Source organism: Mycteria americana, chromosome 2, assembly GCF_035582795.1.
Source record: "Mycteria americana isolate JAX WOST 10 ecotype Jacksonville Zoo and Gardens chromosome 2, USCA_MyAme_1.0, whole genome shotgun sequence".
Taxonomy (NCBI): Eukaryota; Metazoa; Chordata; class Aves; order Ciconiiformes; family Ciconiidae; genus Mycteria; species Mycteria americana.
This window is the reverse complement of record NC_134366.1, coordinates 154,452,788-154,475,037: the sequence shown is the minus strand read 5'-3', so window position 1 is coordinate 154,475,037 and position 22,250 is coordinate 154,452,788. Positions and strand designations below refer to the sequence as shown.

General features: G+C 42.1%; 1 protein-coding gene across 9 annotated transcripts in view; it reads right to left on the bottom strand.

Moving 5' to 3' along the window:
- Positions 1–22,250, bottom strand: part of OXR1 (oxidation resistance 1) — a 442,087-nt gene that overhangs the window by 325,406 nt on the left and 94,431 nt on the right. For 8 of the 9 annotated variants that reach the window (XM_075495115.1, XM_075495119.1, XM_075495114.1 and 5 more), the window contains one exon: positions 14,566–14,645. In XM_075495115.1, the coding sequence (XP_075351230.1) occupies positions 14,566–14,645 (80 nt within the window). Of the gene's footprint in view, positions 1–14,565; positions 14,646–20,651; positions 20,852–22,250 lie in introns of all 9 variants that reach the window. The other variant, XM_075495120.1, reaches the window with a different exon arrangement.

The following is a 22,250-nucleotide window of genomic DNA, read 5'->3' as shown; positions in this document are numbered from 1 at the left end:
AAAGGATATAGCCACATAGTATTTTTTCCTTTATATAAAATTTCCAGCAAACGAATGGCTATCACCAAACTTTTCTCATCCTGGTTTTATGAATGTTGCCCATGGACTAGAGGAGAATACAGCAAGGCAGAGATCATCTCATTATATGCTCATCACAAAGCAAAATGATCAGTGCTTATCACTCAGCATGAGTGACTGAACGACTAAAATGGATGGAAACTGCTTCCAGTATTTCTCTCCCGACACCAAATCCACACGTCACTTTGAAAAGAATTAGATGAAGTTCAGCCAAGTATACACTAAATAGGTGGATACTGAGGGAGTTTTGAGATATCTCATTACTTCTACTGCTCATTAGTGGATAGAACAGTATATTTCCAACACTTTGTGGTCTTCAAAGATTTTTTTTAAAACAGAAGTAAAAGGAATAATCAGGATACCATGGCTCACCTGCTCCCTTTGTCACTGAAACAAGCCTCCACTGGCAGTTCAAAGCATGTCTGAATTTGCGTTTATCTTACTGAGAAACAATCCATTACCAGCAGCTAATGATCTTTTTTGCCCTAATGAATCTACCTTGAAAGGAATCTACCTGGGGCTCCGTGCTGTTCACAGTTATTAAAACATGAAAGCTGGACTAACTCTGCTGAGGACATTGATGGGTAACTCTGATGTCAATTAAATGTCAGCTTTATGAACTGGAATCAATTCAGACAATGCAAGTCTATCCTTAAAGATGATGCAGGCAGAAGGTCCTCTCTCAGTGCAGGGGTCCTGGATCTCTACTGGCATAAGCCACACTGCAGAGGGGCAGGACCAAAGGTCAGCTTTGGCATGAGGAAACATGGGAGCCTGGAAAGTGAAAATAACACATAGCTGTTTCTGATAGCATAGAGATGCTTGTGATAGCACAGGCAGAAAGCCACCTGCTGCAAGCCAAGCTTGCGCGTGCATCTCCTATGGACAGTCATCATCACAATATGGGGCGGCTTCTTAATCTTTCTGCTGCTAGTGCTTTTCATAACACATGCAAACAATTGAAAAAAACAGTATTTATCTGTAGGTATGCCTGTCCTGAAGCTAAAGTCTTGCTCCACTTGCAAAAGTCACATTCCCCTTTGAAAGGCAATGTTGTCTTTTTACTGTGGGCCAATCCACTGGCTGTTTGCTGCTAGAAATAGTCACCCTTACGTCAGAGTAGTAATTTCACACTCATGTTTAACTGGAATGAATTTATTTTCCTGTTCCTTCAGTGCTAGTGCTAGGCTCTGACAGCTCCCGCTCTCCCCAACACAGCACAGCATCAGTGGATGGTCCCCATCGCTGCTGTACAGCTACAGAGACTCCCCACCAAAGCACCCAGCTACTTTAATGCCTCCTCAAAGAGGAGGGCCCACAAGCCTTACATCATACAACCTCTAAGAAAACAAAACTACATGCTTTCCCACCTTTCTTTCTCATTAACTAAAATGAGGAGCAGAGCTATATTACAGCCTTGCGGCAATCAGCGCTGGGCAAAGCAGAAGATATCCAAGCAACAGCAGTGTCGAGATCCTTTACTCAGTAGCCGGTGTGGGGTTTACTGAAAAACAATAATAAAAAATACCTCTGCATTGCCATGTGCAATTTGGCTTACCTCCCTTTTTATATGAGAAACACTTAATTTTCAGGAGAAAATATTATAAACACCAACTGGAATATAATAAATAAATTGCAAATGTCTATACGCCTGCCTCTCTATCTGACTGGTGTCAGTTAAGGTAAAACAAAAATTACAATTTCTATGTAAGGAAAGTTATATAAGTAGGTGAGTGGGTTTAAAAACAAAACACAGATCTCAGAAAGTTATATTCACCTGTCAAAGCAAGTAAACTACCAGATGAAAGGGAGGCTAGGTCTGAATATGATTAAAGCCTTATTTTTTTCCCCAAAGAGCACAGATTTAGACTTGCTGAAGTCTGCATATTTAAAATACACAATAATAAAGATGAGCTATTGAGTCATCACCAATTATTTTAAAAGAGCAAATTGTTTATTTATAAAGAAACTGACATTTATAAAGAAAGACAAGAAGGACTCACAGTTGAAGAAGAAGCAGTCTTTGGGGTTTGGAGGTTTTGTTTTGTTTTTCTAACTTAATTTACTTTGCTTCATCTCCATTTCTAACTTCAGAAGTATCACATTTCAAATCTTTCCTTTTTGGCTTCTCCTATTGTGGCCTTTAGAGTTTGTGGCAAACCTTTCACACACACTAACAAGATGTCAACCATTAATGCGATAGTCCTATCTATTAAACAGGTGAAACTAAATACATGTTATAACAGAAATTGAAGCCTCCCAGCTGGCCAGCGGTCAAACGTCACAAACATCAATTTGTTTAGCTCTTTGGATAATGTCAGGTCCCCAACAACTGGACTAACCGCAGTTAAAATTAAGAGGAAGCTGTGTTGAGTTTTCATAGACAAGAGGTGAGCACAGGACCCAGGTGGATCAGGCTGGGACACTGGCGTTGGCCCAATGTCCAGCATCTCCACCCTGAGTTACAATGCCCATAGGAGAAACATGGCTCAATGTCAGGACTCTCCCTGGGCTGCCCTGCATGGATCGCAGGTATAACTGCATTGCTTTACCCTCCTCTCCTAAACAACCTCTCCTCCATAACTAGACTTACTCCTTATCTGCAGTCTAGCCCAGTATCCTCTTAACACAGACAAGAACATCCATGCTGGATCAGACCAATGGTCAGCCTAGCTCAGCATCCTCTGGGATGGTGGCCAAGACCAGCCCTAAGGGAGAAATCAATACAGACAGTGGCAAACAGCAGGACAAACAGTAGGACAAAGCTTCCCTGCTCCTGGGAATTTGGCGTTCAGAGGCTTCATAACGTAGAGGTATTTCTTTGTGTTTCATAGCCTACAACAGACTACAGAGTCGCTGAGGCTGGTGGGGACCTCTGGGGATCCTCCAGTCTATCCTCCTGCTCAGAGCTGGCTCAGCTGCAGCAGATTGCCCAGGGCCATAACCAGTCAGGTTTTGATTATCTCCCAGGATGGAGACCATACAACCTCGTGGCAACCTGTTCCATTGTTTGACCACCTTCACATTAAAAAAAGTTTTTCCTTACGTTTCCTGAACTTCTTAGCATTTGCGTGTTGCTGCAAAAAAATCCAGAGCTTGCCTATGCACTGCCTGAGGAGCCACGTGCAAGCCTGGTGTATGGGGTGGGGATTATTACAAGGGCAATGTTTCTCATGTCTCCTTACACTCTGCAAGTGGTGATCTTAGAAAGGTTTTAAGACCACAGCAAAGGTCTTAAGACCACAGCATTCATTACTTTTATTGGAATACTCTGAGATACTTCATTTTTCTGGGTGCTGGACTTTCCCCCATGTTGTCCATAAGGATTCCTTTCTTTGTCTGCCTTTGTCATGAGCACTGGAGGCATCTAGCATTGCTCCATAATACCCAGAGAAACAAGAAAATTCTGTTTACAAGTAGTTTCTGATAATAAATGCCAAACCATTTCTCATCTCTCAGATTAGAAAAAGTCAGGCAAAATGCAATGATTTGCCAAAAGGTAAATAACCTTTTGATGGCATCTTCCATCTTGGAACTATTCTCATAAATAGCTTTTTTGCTCTTATGATGCATCTGTTGCCTTTATTTCTCCCCTTCCCATGAGACTCCCCATCTGCTATATACACCTGAAATGGTACCTGATAATTCATGCTAAGAAAGCAGCCTTATCTATTCCAGTCTTCAGATTCACTTTTTCATAAACATCAAAGAGAAATAGAGAAAGACATTAGGAAATCAGACCTACAATTCTGTGTTCAGAAAATAACCTTGTCCATGTTAAGAAACAAATCAAAAAAAATAGGCCTTTGGGGATGAGGGAAGGTTTCATCTGGCAGTACAGTTCATAGGAGAATATGCACTTAAAATAAGATGAATAGAAAGAGCTGACAAATCACTCATCATGCAGAGGAACCAAAGAGTTCACCATGATAAGGCTTAAGCCACTGGTGTTGTTCTTTCACTGTGGTTATTTAATGCAAAGAGTACCTGAGAGTTATATTAAAGATGGAAGATCAAATAGGGACAAAAGCTAAGACTGCGTGGTCATCCCCAGCCCCTCATGGAGTTTGTTGCACAGTTTTGGATTGGCTCTTGAGAACGCTCCATTTCTTCTGGATGAAAAGTTAAGTGAATAATAAAGCAGGTTTTCTGCCTTGGATGAAAAATGGATAAAAGGGTGGAAGTCATGGTGTATTGAGGTCATAAAAAGATTACAGGGATTAAGGCGAACCCAGTATGATATAACAAGCCCTGTGCAAACCTGGGTTGGCCCTTTTGGTTTTGCTATAATGCAGACAGAACAATGAATCATACACCAAACATTATCCAAAATAAATCATGCACCATATCTAGTGGTAAATGAATTATCCCTGCTCCTCAGAACTGCTCTTTTCATAAAGAGCCATCCCTCTAGACAGTCTGAAGAGAACTCAGTGAATTTTCTTCCTGTAACTATGAGAACCAGGAAACAGAGCTAAAATTCCCAGGTAATAAGTTCAATTTCAACAGCTAGAATAGTTATAAAAGATTTGCTATAAAAATTATACTTGTATTAACAATGAATTTTTGGATGTTTATAAGCTTAGAAACTGTTACAGAAATGACAAATCAAAAATACTGGCTGTAGGCAAACCAGCTTCCAGTGTTCTTCTGATAATTACAATTAGGGAGCTTAATGAAATCCAGTGTATCAGATTAGTTTCACAGTCCCTACATCTCTGACTTGTACTATCAATCATGACATCTTCCAACAAGTATGGAGCAAATGGATTAGATCTACAGACTAATTTTATAGTCTTCCCTTCAGACTGATTTTCTTGTACTTTCTGGCAATATTTAAGAAAATATTTTCCATTTAATTGAAAGTCATTTAGTGCTCTCACCAAATTACTCCTCAATGGGTCTGGAGCAGATACACTTTCTTTTTCCCAAGTGCCTTTGATTTCCTCTCTGCACGCACAGACATGCACTTAATTAAAACTTTCCATCGAAGTGGCATTAGCTGGCACTTCGTGGCACAAGGCATACCAAGTTGCTCTTAGGCTTCCTGCCAGAAAGCCAGCAGTGCTGATGCTTTCCTTCATTTACTTTAAAGTGTCAGCAAAACAGGCAATTTATGGCCACATAAATATAGAGCCAACAACCTATGACCACTATCTGCAGCAATACAGCACAGACACAGCCATTTAGTTGGTCCTGTTCCCTCGGACTGGTTCATGTTGCTGAATGCGGAATCAGAACACACTTTACTAAGTGTCTTCTATAGCACCATAATAAAATACATCACCAGCATGAGTGTTTAAAAAGGTGTCAGGGAGCAGCATGAATGAATCCCATTAGCAGAAAACGGGATTTGTGCAGATATCTACTATCCACCACGTTGAAAATTTAACCCTGGGGCTTTATACATACAAGCAGGACGCAGACTATCACATTGTGAAATGAGGTTTGGGTTTTATCAAGATATTGGGATTTTTGTTAGGAAATAAAGATACAGGGAGAAAAGCCTTTTGCTCTGATATAGTGTTATGATTGTGGGCAGGGATTTAAAAAAGCATCCGAAGAAAGGGAGACAGCTGAGAAATCATGTAATTGTCAGAAGCATTTGAAAAAGTCTGTAGGACACGACAACAGCTCTCATTAGGTGGTACCAGTTCTGCTTCAGAAGGTTTCAGAGATGTATCTGGCAAGCAACCCTCGAGAGAAAACGTATTTCTGACCACAGTGTAGCTATTCTTACATGTGAAAGATGCAGCAGAGTCTGAATAATGCCACTTAGCTCTGTTAGGTGCCGATGTCACACGTGTGCCTTTCCCATTTAAGTTGAAATTAACCTAGAGTGGTTTTAAATTGAGACTAGGTTTCATGTGTGGCAGCACTGATAATTCTCTAATCTACAGACTTCATTTCCTAAACATGAGAGAAATCTTACGAAGTTATTTTTACAGCCAGAATCTAACAGGGGCAGTTCTGCTAAGACTGGAAACATACCAACAACAGGAGATATCTGCAGGGCACTGAGGCCCAAGCTCAGCACAAAATCTGAGCATGAGGAAAAGTTCATCCTTGTCTGGGAAATATCTTTGTGCTTTCCTGTGCAAGAAGAAATGACTGAACTGGGGCATGAGTACCTTCAACTGACTTCATCATTCAGCAAGACTGACCTTCAGTTTATACCCTGGCATATTTTTCTTCCAAATGCATTTCTTGAAAAGCAAAACCAAACAACATTTTCCTCATCCTGCATACTCTTGGTAAAGAGTATTGTTAGAAAATTCAGGTGAAAACCTGACTTGTAGAGTAAGAGCAAAATAATTTCACTGACTTGCCCGGGTTTTGCCCTTCAGCAGGAGCTTGAACAGGGGGTAATGGGGAACACATCCCTGTACTCTGAAGAGCCCAGCCACGTACGTGACGTATCTTAAGGGTCTTGGGCCTCCTGAAGCTTCTAAAGCATAAGCGAACTTGGTGTGGTTTACCCCCAGACAGCAACTAACCACCACCCAGCCGCTCGCTCACCCTCCCCCCTCCCAGGGGGATGGGAGAGAAATCTGAAGAGCACAAGAAAGAAAACTTGTGGGCTGAGATAAGAACAGTTTAGTAATTGAAAGAGAATAAAATAATTATTATTATTATTATTATTATTATTATTATTATTATTATTATTATTATTAAAACAAAAAATAACAAGAGAGGGGGAGAGCGAGGAACAAAACCCAGGGAAAAGAAAAAACAAGTGATGCAACTGCTCACCACCCGCCGACCGACGCCCAGCCAGTCCCCGAGCAGCGATTGCTGTCCCCCGGCCAACCCCCCCCAGTTTATATACCGAGCGTGACATCGTATGGTATGGAATAGCCCTTTGGCCAGTTGGGGTCAGCTGTCCTGGCTGTGCCCCCTCCCAGCTTCTTGTGCACCTGGCAGAGCATGGGAAGCTGAAAAGGCCTTGACCAGTGTAAGCACTGCTCAGCAACAACTAAAACATCAGTGTGTTATCAACATTATTCTCATCCTAAATCCAAAACACAGCACTATAGCAGCTACTAGGAAGAAAGTTAACTCTATCCCAGCCAAAACCAGGACAGAACTGGAAACACGACAAGAAAGGTGTCTGCAGTTTTGCTCACACATTAATTGCTTGAGATCAACTGGAGAAGTAAATATACATGCTAGCATTCCAATGCAAAGAAAAACAAAAAAAAAATCCAGCTACTGGGATGTTAGGTCCCCTTTTTAATTTCAAGTGCCAGCCACTTTTGAAGAAGGAACTTATGGTATTAAAGGTTGTAACTGAAGTCCAAGTGTAATCCTATAATTAAAGAATCTTCAGGGAATAATCAGACACTCTGACAAAAACTCCAAGATACAGCAAAGAAACACAATAGGAGAACAAAATGATTCTGAGTATTATAGCTACAGCATTAAGTTGGTGTAGGAATGGAGATGATTTTCTCTGACAAAAAGATACATACCAGGTTGGCTGGTTAGCTGATGCAAATGCCTTTGAAAGGCTCTACACAAGGGTAGAGCCTCTTATTGTAAAATACTTCTGTATAATTGAGAAAACATTAATCACTTAAGATAATTTTAAACAGATTTAAATTTCTTTTATATTTTCATTTGTAAAAACATAGATTATATCCAATTACTAATTCACATTTTATAATTAAGGATGCAGTTGCTTGAAGCAAATTTTTAAAAGCTGTTCACCATAGCTTAAAATTTTTGTGATTTTATTTGCATGTACAGGAAGCCAAATTTTTATTAGATGGACTGGTAATCTAAAAATATGTGTTTTCTATATTTTGTTATATATGAAACCATTTTATTGGAGCTTAAGCTCCAGTATATGAACACTGAGTGGGCTTTTACATTGTACTGTGTGGCTGGGATGAAGTTAATTTTCTTCATAGCAGCCTGTATGGTGCTGTGTTTTGGATTTGTGATTAAAACAGTGTTGATAATACATCAATGTTTTGGCTATTGCTTACACAGTGTCAAGTCCTTCTACGTTTCCCACTCAGGCCCCCTGTCCTGCCCCCCCCCCCCATAGGCTGGGGAGGTGGGCAAGAAGCTGAGAGGACACACAGCCGGGACAGGAGTGACCAAAGGGATATTCCACACCCGTACGATGTCGTGCTCAGCAATAAAAGATGAAGGAAAAGGAGAAGGAAGGGGGGACATTTGTGGTTACGGCATTTGCCTTCTAAAGTAACTACTCAATGTGTTGAGGCCCTGCTTTCCAGAAAGTGGTCAAACATCTGCCTGCCAATGGGAAGCAGTGAATGAATTCCTTGTTTTTCCTTTGTTTGTGCACTTTTGCTTCACCTATTACTCTATCTTTATCTTCGTCCACGAATCTCATTATCTTCCTTCTCTTTTCTCCCCATCCCATGGGACAGTGGAGTGAATGAGCAGCTGTGCGGGTGTTTGATTGTTGGCTGAGATGAATCCACCACATAATCTGTAAACTCTTCAAGACTTTTTTTGCAGATCTGTGGCAAATCATATTTTTGTTACCTTACTACTTCATTAGTTAAATATTGCTACTTTGAGGTTTAGTTTCATTATTACCAGAGGAAGTAAAAAAGATCAAAACCCTCTTCCCTCCAGTAGGAGAAGTAATATTCAGAGAAGTGAGATTCAAGGAAGCTAACAGAGGGTAAGGTTTCAAGAAGTGTATGTTTAAGGCAGCTACCACGTTGCAGAGGCCCAAGTGCAGAGTCCTGGATGGACTTGGTCACAAGGAGATCATTAAGAATTTCGGTGAATTGAGTCCAAGCGGGTGAACTGAGTGCAAGAGGCAGAAGATGCACAGCAGATAGACAAGGTAGAGACAGAAACCAGGAAACTGGGCACAAAGGGATCAGAGAAAGTAGTGTGTGGCAAATACCAAATCCAATGAAAAGAGGAAAACTAAGCAGATGGAAGACTTGACAGAGGAAACACCTAACAAAGATAAATTGCCGATCTACAGGGAAGCTGAAGTTCTGCCGTACGGTTAAGTTCTAGAGCTACAAGCACATAAAGCTGTCAAGAAATACAGAGAACTTGGCCACTTACATCCTGGATCAGCTGGCACCAGTGTAGTGTGAACATTTAAGGTGAAGAAGAAGAATCTTCCCTGCTGCTGTCTGATGTGAGTAAGCAATCATTCATAACTGGATCAACATGCTCAGGTCCACTTCCTCTCTTGCTTACCTACACCTAGAAGAAATGCTGCTGAGAGAAGCTGTGGGTTATCAGAAGAGAGCCACACTCCATGTTGGAAGGATGAATTCTGCAACAGAGAGACCATGTATGCACTGAAGGCTTGAGTTACACCATCTGAAGAGTTATGTGATCTATTAATAAATCTGAGCCCTCATTAAGCGTAGCACAGGCTGGAAAAATGGCCAGGTGTGTACAAGGGAAAAAAAAACTTGAAAACCAAGAGACAGTCAGTATAGGATTTTACACATTCTGTTGCCCTATATACATCTGTATACTAGACTGTGCCTGTTCTGGTTGAATTAGAAACGAAGTCCCACAGCTGCCTTATCATTTTGCATTATTCAGCCTCCAGGCCCCAAAGCAACAAAACAGTGCAAGGCATTGGAAGTTCATATTTAGGAAACGGTAGAGTCCATGTCAATAGATATTATTTTGCAGTTCACTACCATAACAAAGTTCAGCAGTAAGAAAGTTAATTCCGTAACAGAGCAGAAGAGACAAAGCATGTTATAGCTTCATTCAAGTAGTGTCACTTCCAATTAAAAAGCAAAAGGGGATAGTAAGCACCATGTGAATTTAGGTCAAACCAGGTAATTATTTTTGTACATTTACAAATCCCAAAGAAAAGAACTTCGACACACTCTTAGTGTTCAGTAATAGACAGAGTTTCACAGCCATTCACTGGCCATGCTTTGGTACCTGGCAGAGGTATCAGAACAAACACAGGAACAGTCCAGGACTAATGCCAATAAAAAACATGACATTTAGAAAGCATGTGTAAATATAGCCTTTCTGCAGCTAAAGGGAAAGAGGAAACTAGGCTTCTATTATCTTGAAAACACTACAGTCTGTTCGTATCAGGAGCTTATAAGTGAACACTGTTTCCTTAACTTTCTAATCAAAACCAAATATAAGAAGAGGAAGTCAGTAACTGTCAGTGAGTAAAAAGCTGATGTGTCTTTCCAAATCTCTTCATCCTCCTTCTATACCAGTCACGTTACTTGCCCAGCTCAGCTATCATCTAAGATTATAAACATGCCAATACAAGTAGACACTGGAAGAAAGGTTTGTTTTTCTACTTATCACGGGACTCAAATTGCTGCTGACAGACCTGGCCTAAGAAAACTTACTATAACTTTCCAGGATGGCTGATTGGAATATGATTTGGAAAGAAAACTATTTGCCTCCAGAAACAACTGCTGTGTTATGAAACTCTTGGACCACTGGCCAAGGCTGTCAGCACTGCCATTCACACAACCTGGCCATCCATCACGAAGCACCAAACCAGCCATCGGCACATAACAGAAGCTGCCAGCTGCATTACGGTTGGACTCGATGATCTTAAAGGTCTTTTCCAACCTATACAATTCTGTGATTCTGTGATTAGCCACCAGCGCCTCAGGCTGGAGTCACACCCTATAAATAAAATGCTCTTTGCAAAGAAGACCACAATAAAAATAAACCCTGAGTTCACATCAGGGCGATCAGGGTGCCTGGAGATTAGAGTCCTTTCCTCTTTTTGGTCACCTTTTCTTTCTTTCCTCCAAAACAGTTTGAATTAAACCTGGTAACACTAGCCCTCAACAGCCTAAGCGCTGGCAACAGATCACACAAGCTCTAGCTGCTCTCTTAGCTTGACAGACCTTCTTGAGGTTCAACCAGTGGAGGGGGAAGGAGACACCACACACTTATGGCAGGAGACAACTCAGACAGACTTGGATGTAGCAACTAACTTCTGATTACCCAGAGATACTCGTGGTAGTCTGTGCACTTCACAGGACCACGGTGGTATCCTCCACAAGCCCAAGTCAAACATATGCCACGTGCAAGGCTCCTCAAAAAAGGGACAAATGGATGCAGCTCCAGAAATGGAGCCGTATCACTTAAGCAAACGTCCTCGTACTTCTCACCTCCTGCTTCTCACAATTGCTCCCCTCAGTCTGCTAAACTCATTTAGGGACCAAATGGCTGGGGGTTAGATCTGTCGCTTAGGCCATCTTTTAAAGTGCTCTGATCTAGGCTAGAGAAGGAGAGAACTGAGCATGCCATCCAGGAGAAATACTGTCCAGCTGCATGGACATAGTTTAAATGAGTTATACAACATAAGGTTTCCAAACTGAAGAACGTGTATAACCACAGGTTAGGTTAGAATACCCCTGAACATCGTGATGCCAGTGGTAGGTAGACAGCCAGACAGAGTTTACTGGAAATCCTGAGGATATGCTAATTTGGGGCCTATCTTTGCAGAGCAACTTCCACACATAAAGTTGGTTCCCACAAAATAAAAATCCCTTCTCTAAAGCCTTTTACATACTTTTCCCTTCCGCAGGAGGACAATGGTATTGGCAATTGCTCTTGCAAGACTGAAATAAGTACACAACATGAATAATACAACACATCAGAAAGTCATTGGTATACATACTGACCTCTGCTATTTCAATGCTGGTGTCTGTTGTAGGTTTAATTAATTGGAGAAAAATTAACACAATAGAGAAAAAGGTGAGAGCAGAATACAAGACAACACAGAGAAACCACAATAGTTCAGTATTTAAACGCATGGGATCAGCTCTCAAATTAAATTGAAATCAAGAGGAATTCATCTCTTTGTTAGCGATGTCAGTTCACATTAACAACACAGCTTCTTATAAAGCAGCTGAGAAATATCTTCCTCACATCGAAATTTTGTCAAAGATGTTCTGATAGGACAGTCACTTTTATCAACTTCATTATTCAGTACATCCAACAGGGATTATCCACTAAAAATAAACTTTGTATGCAAAATTACGATAAAAGTATAAATAAAGAAAGGAACTGAGATACTATATGCCTGATAACTTCCAAAGATCTCCAAGAAGTCTCCAATTGTCAGAATGACAGAATGACAACAAGTTCTCCAATTGTCCAAGAAGACAATTCAGTTTTTGAGTTAGAGTTTTGTAATTTTGTTAAATGTTTTGTGGAGATTATAATTAGCAATATATTATTAGAACTAATTAAAAACTAATTTAACAAGAAAATAAACCTTAAGTCATCCTGTCCTATAGAAAATAGCTTTGTTCCTCATGATATTTCCAAGTAAAGACAGTATTTCTTTTCAGGAAGAGAATTAATATATCAAATCAAGATTTTCAAAAACTCAGTAGTTTTAGGCAGTCTATTTGTAGGAGTTTATAACCTTTAAAAATGATCAATAAAAACTCAAGATTTTCTTGTTCACAATTAACAATCCTCTATGAAAGTTAAATTCAAAATGTACTGCAACTGAGAGAACAAAATACCTGACAACTATGCAATCACTGCCTAACTAAAATATGGTACCAATCTCAAGAATACTTGATGTAATTTCCCAGTTTACACATAGGAGGCTGCCATGATGGAAGCCCACGCTGCCTCTTTCCCTCCTGGAAGCGGGAAATCCTTTATTTATTGTAAGTGGTTCAAACAGTCTGTATAAAGTGAGAAACAGCAGAACACAATACAGTGGAAAGGCAAAAAACTTCTGTTCCCAGATGTACCTTTTTTCATAAAAACTCTTGTTTGCAGACATGAAAGAGAATTTCATATTGTCTGTAATATTCCTTATGAGGAATTTTCATTTGCATAGTAATCAAGATATTCAATCTGGGAGAAAAAAAGATAAAGAATGAAACTTCAAGGCTACCAATCAAACACAATTCTTCATTTTGCCATTGCTTTACAATGCTAAGAAAAGATAAAGACACTATCCTGAGAGTAAAAAATGTTTAGATCAGCCCAGAAGGAGTTCATAGGGGGTAATATTAAACAGTGACAAAAATAACTAACCCATGTGAATATAATGTAATATAATAATTTATTTCACTTAGCAGAATGTCTTTGGTTAACTTGAGTGTTAATACTCTGCAGAGGCAATCAATTAAAAGCAGAAATCCTCAAATGGGAAGTTTGCAATTCCATTACTGTACCCTCAGCAACAGTTACCTCAACCTCATCATACTGACAAAACAACGCATTCTGTACTTACCTAAAAATAAGACCAAAGTTTCCTTTTCCTGAAAAGTTACCCTAAAAATGTACTACATTCGCATCTCGTATACAAGGTAACAGTGTCTGGAGTCGGATGCCAATACCACTTCAGGCAGACACAAAATATGCTGTTGAACTTGTTGCTGTGTGAGGCAGCAGTGCCCACGGTTGCAGGAGCACAAGGGACCGGGCAGCCCCTGGCAGCACCCTGACTCAGACGAGCTCACACTGAAGCCTTGCACAACTGGTGCAGGAGCCAATGCCTCAGAAAACCAAGCTGCTTTTTCGTATTATTTGCCACCCCTGATTCCCTGCAGGCATGCAAGATGCTGCTTCGTATGTGCTACTTCATAAGGGCAAGCTAGCCTCCCCTCTTCCCAATAATTCAGAAGAGGTGAGCTACTTCTCCAGGTACCAGATCAAAGGTGCTCTGCCACTGCCCGGGGCAAACGTTTCACTAGGCTGCCATGCGACTGGGGCACAAGAGTTGAAGTCCTTGACTAGCTTACACTAAAAATCTAAAAGCCTACCAACAAGCAAAAAAATCAGGGAGTTCATACAGCGGAGGAATGGTCTATAGCATCTTAGTTATATGGAGAAATCACACTCTCCTGTGGAAGACCCATAGGTGCAGAAGCTGGTACCTGGCAAGGTGCCTCAGGTGCCGCAATGGCTTCTGCAGCTGCAGGAACTGTGGGGGAAGCAAGGCCATGCTGTCTGCTGACGGATACAGCAGCAGAACCGCACCACCTGATGCTGAAGAGGAGCACCTCAAGAGTGCAGGAAGTAGAGATCATGGATTCAAAAATGTTGATTTTTGAGACATTTGGGGTATGACATTGAATCACACAGAATAAGAGATAGAGGTTACCTTATATTCAGTATGGACTCCCTAAAACGGCAGAAAAGAACTTATCTTACACTGGTGCTTCTTGTCCTGGTGTTATTTTCCGTACCCAGAAAGCAGGAGGGATGCCCTCCAGCACTAGTACAGTGTCTTCTTTGGCAGTCTTGCTGTGACCCATAACGCTTTGGGGATACTATTTGCCTGTGCGCTACATGGCCCGTATGCCACATACCTGTCAATTAAAGTATATCAGAGCTGTACAGCAAACAAAAACCAACCAATATAACAGAAAGAGCAATATATCCAGCTCATGTATTTTGTATCACAACACATTCAGAAAATGTAAAGTTTTCAGCTTGGAGTCACAACAGCTATACTATTTTTTGGAGATGAAAAGCACAACAACAAAGGTGAAAACTGACCTCTTAGTGCCAAACATGATGGTGCGGGCTTGTTTCACATTTACGAATGCACTGCTCTGCACAAGGCTGTTTCTGTTGACCTGGATGAGAAGAGAGAGAGAGAGATTTTTAGACCAAGCAGCTCAGGACCTTGATTTTAGTATCCTGAACAATAAGTACATTAGTAAATATCTTCCAGTGCAACTTCAGAGAATACCTGGCAATTTCATAGAAATACAAAGGTTAGCAAAACAATGTAAAGTTTAACAAACAAAAGACAAAGTTAAAAAACCTAAGACCAAAACCTGCTGGTAGGGTTTAAACCTGAGGTTGTTAGAGCAGTTACTCAACAAAAGAGTTAGGTAAAATGCTATCTGGTAGAGCAACACCTGAAAGCCCCTGCCTCTGCAAGGAGAATTCATGTGCCCGAGTGAAATTCAGGTGCTTCAAAGCAACTAAACAAGATCTTCCTGAATTGCCAGCTATATAAATTTACATCTTAATTGCATTTTGGTGCTCAATTTGCTGAATGACTACCTTAGTAAATTAGTCATTTTTCCAGAAAGAAACCATTAATGTAAATAAGAAATTTCCTGGAGTGGCCCTACTGTGGCCCTCAGGAAATATTATTTGAACAACAAGAAATTCCAACCTTTATATAAAAAATAAAAATACAAAAATATTATAGGATAACAGAATAATTAGGTTGAGAGGAACTGCCTAGTCCAACCCCCAGCTCAAAGCAGGGATATGTCCAGCTGAGTCTTGAACACCTCCACAGCCTCTCTGGGCAACCAGTTCCAGTACTTCACCACCATCATGGTAAAAACATTATTCCTAATACCTAATCAGAATTTTCCATGTTACAACTTGTGTCCACTGCCTCTTATCATATCACTGTATACCTTCGAGAAAAGTCTAGCTCTTTATAGTCCTCTATATCCTCCACTCAGGTACTTGTTGACAGCACTAAGGTCTCCTCTTGGCCACCTCTTCTTAAGGCTGAGTTGATCCAGTTCTCTCGGCCTCACATCGTATGCCATGTGCTACAGCTCCCTGACCACCTCGTTTGGTCTCCATACCTCAACATCCTTCTTGTTCTGGGGAGCCCAAAACTGGACATGGTTCTCCACAGTCTCACAAATGCCAAATAGAGGGGAAGGATCTCTCCCTGACCTGCTGGCTACACTCTCACCCATGCAGCCAAGGGATGCAGGTGACCTTCTCTGCTGTGAGGGCACACTGCTGGCTCATGCTCAAATTGCTGTTCACTAGGCCTCTCAGATCCCTTTCTGCAGCACTGCTTCCCAGGTAGTTGGTCTCCAGCCCACCCTTTTACACAGGGTTATTCCATCCCATGGGCAAGACCTTGCATTTGCTTTTGCTGAACTTGTGAGGTTCCTGTCAGCCCATTCCTCCAACCTGTCTAGGTCCTCCTGAAGAGCAGCACTGCCCTCCAGCACATTGACTGCTGCCTGCAATTTGATGTCATCCACAAACTTGCTGAAACTGCACTGCATCCCATCACTGACATCATTAATGAAGATACTAAACAGTGTTGGTCCCAGTATTGAACCCAGAGGGACCTCACTAGTTACTAGCTGGGTGTGACACTTGCTGTTTTCCAGTCATCAAGAACCTCCCCTAGTTGCCATGACTTTTCAAAGATGAGAGCGCAGCCTTGCAACGACATCGGTCAGCTTCTTCAACACCCTTAAGCACATCCCATCTGGTCCCGTATATCCTAGTGGGCTAAGTGACCCCTAATGCTGTCTTCCTCTACTGCAGGTACTGCTTCACTCTGCTCGGAGGCTCACGCACCTGGGAGGCCTGAGGACAAGTCTCTCCAGCAAAATCCAAGGCAAAAAAGCCATTGAGTACTTCAGCCTTTTTTCCACACGGCCACACTGAGCAATGGGCCCATGCTCCCCTTGCTTTCCCTTTTGCTGCCAAGGTACTTAGAGAAACCTTTCTTGTTGCCCTTCACCTCCTTGGCTAGTTTTGATTCCAGCTGAGCTTTGGCTCTGCCGACTGTATCTCTATGTGCTCCTACATGTCCCGTATTCCTCCCACGTAGCCTGACCCTGCTTCCACCATCTGTGTCCTTCCTTTCCGTGCTTGACCCCAGTGTGCATTCAGACCCCTCCTTTACACAGACCGCAACCCCTCCTCCTGGCTCGCCCAACTGATCTTGTCACCAGTCTCCACTGGTGTGTCCATCCGCTACAGCACTGCAGTCATGAGAGATATCCCGCCATTTACCTGTAATCCCACTATGGTCACAGCGCTGCAGCTGTGCATGAACTCCTCATTCCTACCGCTTGTTGCCATGCTATGTGCGTTTGGTAAGGTGGAGCAGGAACCTTCCTTCTGTTGCCCAAAGTCATTAGCTTCCCCCCTCCTCTGTCTTGAGAGCCAGCCTCCACTACGTCTTCGCCCGTGGTCTGCATCTGTCCCTCCTTCCTCACTTTGTGTGGCTCAGGCTCTTAGCTTTGCAGACTTGCTGCAAAGACCCCAGGTATCTCCTCCTCACTTTCCTGGTGGTGCATGGTCTGCTCATCTCTTCTGCACCTCCTTCCCCATGCAAGTCAGCACCTTGCTCAGCGTGCCTGTCGTCAGGAGAGGCCCCCATCGCTCCAACCCCATCTGCAGCCCCACACCAGGCCAGCAGTAGCCTCCCTCGGTGTGCCATCCAGGTCAAGGCCTCCAACGTGCCACGTCGGTGCCGAGGAACACCCCTGTGGGGTGTTGAGACCATCACTGTACACCTTCCAAGCCACCCCAGGCAAGTGTAAGCAGAGATGCTCTGTGTCCCTGCTGTGCTAATGGCTGCGACAAGGGTGTTGCTGCTGCTCCCCACGACCGTAGCCCTCCCAAAGCAGGAGTCGGCCATTCCCAGCAGCAGCCTGGATGCGAACATGCCAGACGCAGCTCCCAGCAGAACTGGAAGCAGACTCAAAGTGCTGCACAAACTGGGAAGAGCAACCACAAAGAGCAGCGCTCTGGGTGCCCTGCATGCTCCCAGCCCCACAGACTGCGTCCCTTTTGCAGCCCCTGTTCACGGCACTCCAGTCCTTCACTGCCTAAGGAGCAGCTAAATAGCAACCGGAAAGCGCAGGCAGGTGCCAGCCCCTCCAGCTCGAGGCTTCCCTCACCAGGTCCCTTCCCACGACACTGCAACGGCTTGTGACCTTGGTTCACTTCCCTCGCGAATGCCATCGCACATGCCCACTGCCCTCACAACACGTAATTTTAGTACTACTGAAACCTTTCTGCCCTACTCCCAAATGTTCAATTTAAAGCAAAAAGACATAGCTTACAAAATAAAAAATTCTATCCTAGTTTAGTTTATTTTTTAAATGTAAATGTGCAATCTAAATACAAACGTTTTGTCTATCAGGAAGAAGCTGTGATTACATGACCTTGACTGACAGAGAGGATTTTTGCCTACAAACTCCCTCCTAAATTTGTAAGATGCTCAAGGGGACTTCACATCTCCATGTCACACCAGATAAAATGACACCAGGTAAAATGTCTTGTTACCTCCAGGCGAGGAAGTGGTATTTTCACAGCAACATATTTCATTATGGGTTTGGGCAGTGACATTTTTGTCTCAATTTACCAGTTGCTCTTAAAGCATTTCCTTTTTTGTTTTGTTTAGGGTTTTTTGTTCTGGTGTGGCTCCTTCACAGCTGCAAAGAGTCGAAGGGAACCTCCCTCTTCCTTTCCATGCCCTCATGTTCCAGAATCACAGCCCTGCAGCTGGGCAAGCAGCACAAATATCATCAGTCTGAAGAACATTTTCCTTCCCATGCAATTATTCTCCCTGCCACTCACTAACATCAGTCGCCCTACATTGAGAGCATAACAAACGCATGCTTCAAGTTAGTTGTCTTGATTGGGAATCTCTAAAGCCTCTAAGGAAGCCAAGTGTCCACTCCAATTGAAAATCAATGGATTTGGGGCATGCGCATTCCCTGCATGTCTTGGGAAATCACATTCCAGTTCCCTATTTATGATTGCTAGGCTAACTGGGAGCCTAAGCTATGCCTACGCTGTCAGATATGCAGCTCAGAGACGGAACATGGATGAGATTAAGGACTGCAACTCGGTCTCTCCCCCAGTGCACACATTAAGTATCTCAAGCCATTTAGACAGCTGATTATACAATATAGAGCCTAAATCTGTAAGCACGCTATAAAGATCTGAGTCAGCCGTTCCTTTTCTCTTAGAAGTAGCAAGGTTCAAGCTCCTTAATTTAATTTTCAGAAGTATTTAGGCTGTGACCTGGAAGTCCAGGTCCCATATTTGAAAATAACACAGTCACTTATGATCCCAGGAGCATCAGTAGTACTTTAACACTGAAAATTTTAACCCAGTGTATTCAATCATTTGATGATAAGCTCTGTTTCCACTAAAGAGCACCATTCACAAGCATTTATTATATTTTAAGCATCTTACATTAGTAGGTAAGACTGCCTTTATATCTGTAAGAACTTTAACTGAAGGGCTCTAATGCTTTCTGTCTCTTCTTGGATATAAATAATAATGTTAGCAATGACATAAGGTACTGAAGTTTCTCAGAAAACAGGACAAGCTATTTGAGGAAAACCAACAGGTATAAAATTGCTGAGTAGCTGAAGCATCCTCCCTTGAAGGTGACTGGTGCAAAAGTCAGAAGAGCAAGGTGTTGGATATGTTGCTGCCTATCTCAGCAGAAACTTTGCTGGCAGTCACCTTCCTTTTCCTTGAGGCACAACTATATCCTTTTTTGGAAAAAAAGACTGATACAGTCACCAAATATATTAAACGAAACATTAATTCGGACTTTGGACATTTTTCCCCTTGCACATAAAGTTTTTGCACAGAAATGTTTCCCATAGCATTTCACTGGCTTAGCGAGGGTAACTGCGTGCCAGCTATTGCCTTTCGGCTGAACCTCATCCCTCTCTGGTGGAAGGTACCGTCCTCAGGGCAAAGTGGCAGAACAGCCTGGGAGAACCGTCCTCGCTCTCTTCTGGACAGCCACATTAAACTGCTAAGAAAGGCTGTTTAAAGTAAGCAGACTCACTTCGCACTGGAGCAGACGAGAAATATCATTTATCTCCTTGGAGATAAATTCTGAAGGCTATGACTTCCCAAATGAGAAACTTCTTAGTAGCAATAGTGATTTCAAAAATGATGTCTTCAAGATGCCACTTTATACAGTAAAACTGGCACAAAAATTCAGTAAACCTTTTCATTTACACCAGGTATATTTAAACATAATTCACTGAGATGCACACTGACTGCTCAAACCCATGCAAATCTGAGCACAACTGTCAAGAATAAAAATATTTTGTTAAGAAATGATTGTATTATAGTGATAAATATGGCACAAAATGTTCATACAGAATTACAAAAGATCTTTATCAATGACCTGGAGGAGGCAATGGACTGCACTGTCATCAAGTTTGCAGATGGGCCCAATTAGGGGAGACCAGTTGACATGCTTAAGGGCAGGGCTGTCATCCAGGGAGACTTGGACAGGCTGGAGGGATGAGCTGACAGGGACCTTATGAAATTCAGGAAGGACAAATACAAAGTCCTGTACTTGGGAAGGAAGAAACTCTTGCAGTGCATAGGCTGGGCACTGCCTGGCTGGAAGGGCCCTGGGGACAGCAAGCGGAGCACGAGCCAGCAGCATGCCCCGGTGCAGAGATGGCAAACAGCATCCCAGACTTCATTAGCAGAAGTACGGCCAGCAGATAGAGGGAAGGGATCATCCCCCTTTATTCAAAAATCATCAGAGCATTCCTGAAATACTGCATCCCGTTCTGCAACTTGCCTCCATGCAAGGACGCTGATAAACGGGAGTTCAGCATAAGGCCCCCAGGCTGGCCAGGCTTGAGCTCTTGCCCTGTAAGGAGAGGCTGGGGGAGCTGGGCTGCTCCAGCCTGGAGAAGGGGTGGCTTCAGGGGACCTAATGGCTTCTTCCAGTACCAGCAGGGAGGTTATCAAGAAGATGGAGCCACCCTCTTCACAGTGATGCATGGTGGGGGATGACAGGCAGTAGGTGTGAACTGACATGAGAGGCTTTGACTGGATATAAAAGAGGTGCTTTTTACCATGATCACAGTAGAGCAGTTGACCAATGTTGCCCAGAGAGGTTGTGCAGTCTCCCTCCTTCGAGTTTCTCAAAACCTGTCTGAGTAAAGCCCTGAGAAACCTGGACTGGTCTCACAGCTGAACGTGCTTTGAGCAGGAGGATGGACTAGAGCGCTTCTGAGGTCCCCTCCAACTTGAGTTATCCTGTGATCCTATAAGTCTATTATAAAGAAGGAAAAAAATGGAAGGGGATGTGAAATTATGGTTGAAGCTGGGGTAATTAAAATATAACGCTAGTACAAGTATGATGACAGAATGACTACAGATGATTTTTTTTGTTTTAAGGAAATAGCAAGAAGAGAATGCTTTAAAATTTCTGTTCTGAAAGGTTAGAAAAACAAATTCTATTAAATTCCTCTCAGAAGAGGTAGATTCAGTATATTTATATACAGGACTAAAAGCAGCAAACAGGAACAAAATATATCAAAATATAAACCTGACTTAGTTGAGTTGCAAGATACTGAAAGCTAGGAGGGAGCGATAAGCAGATGAGGCAAGACCTGAGAAATGAAACACTACTATGCACAGTAAGCCTTGAAAAGTAAGAACAGAACAAAATATCTTCCATAGGCAATGGGAAATACTGAGTCACAAAACAGCAACCAAATCCAAAGATTTTGAGAATTGTTACCTTTGAAATAAAAAGAACTATACATAGAATTTTACCAGTTCAAAAGAAATAACCCTCTTTTGAAAGGGAAAGGGAGTGACTCCAGTACCCATAGCATCGGGGACACCTGGAATATATAAGAAGTTTATCAGCAGCACAACTATTCCACAATTTTTTTGCAGAAGCAAACAAGTGAAGAAGAAAAATATAAAAAATAGAAATAAGAGAGAACTCTAGTTCAGTACTTAGGCAAGTAACAATGAACATGGATTTACACAGAACAGGTCATGCTTACTTAAGTTACAGTATGATGAAGTGACAGTGAGAGTTAATGGGGATGAAACAATTTTTGCACTTCAGGAAAGCTCTGATATACTGCTACATTAAAGACAATATGTGATGGCTTTTGACATAAGTATTATGGTTGCAGTAAAATGGAAAGGAAAATTCTAAGAAAGATTTGGCAGTTAATTCAGGCTATCTCTGGAAAAAGACTGCTGAGAAACAAATCAACAGACAAGCAAAGCATGAAGTTCACTAGAAATATTCCTAATTCTATCCTTGCCGCAAAGCAATCACTCAGTGGAAACAAAATTTCTCCATTTAGCAACACCAGTTACTGCCGTACTTCACTAATCATAATCACTTTAAAAAAAAAAAACATCAAACCAAACATTACTAATAATGTAAAAGACTCTAAGGGTCTTAAACATTATTCAGACTTCACAAGTATGTCGCGAAGACAAATACATTGCCCTAAGTTCTTTATACTTGCACCCCAAAGGCAGGGCCTCTGTGTTGATGGGCCCCTCCAAAAGATTGCAGTACTACCCAAACACTTGCCTGTACTCAGCTAAATCACCCACTAAACCACATTACATTTATGTTGCTAAACTGTACTTTCATACATTGGAGGCCTTTTGAGTAATTCCACCCAATGCCATCAGAG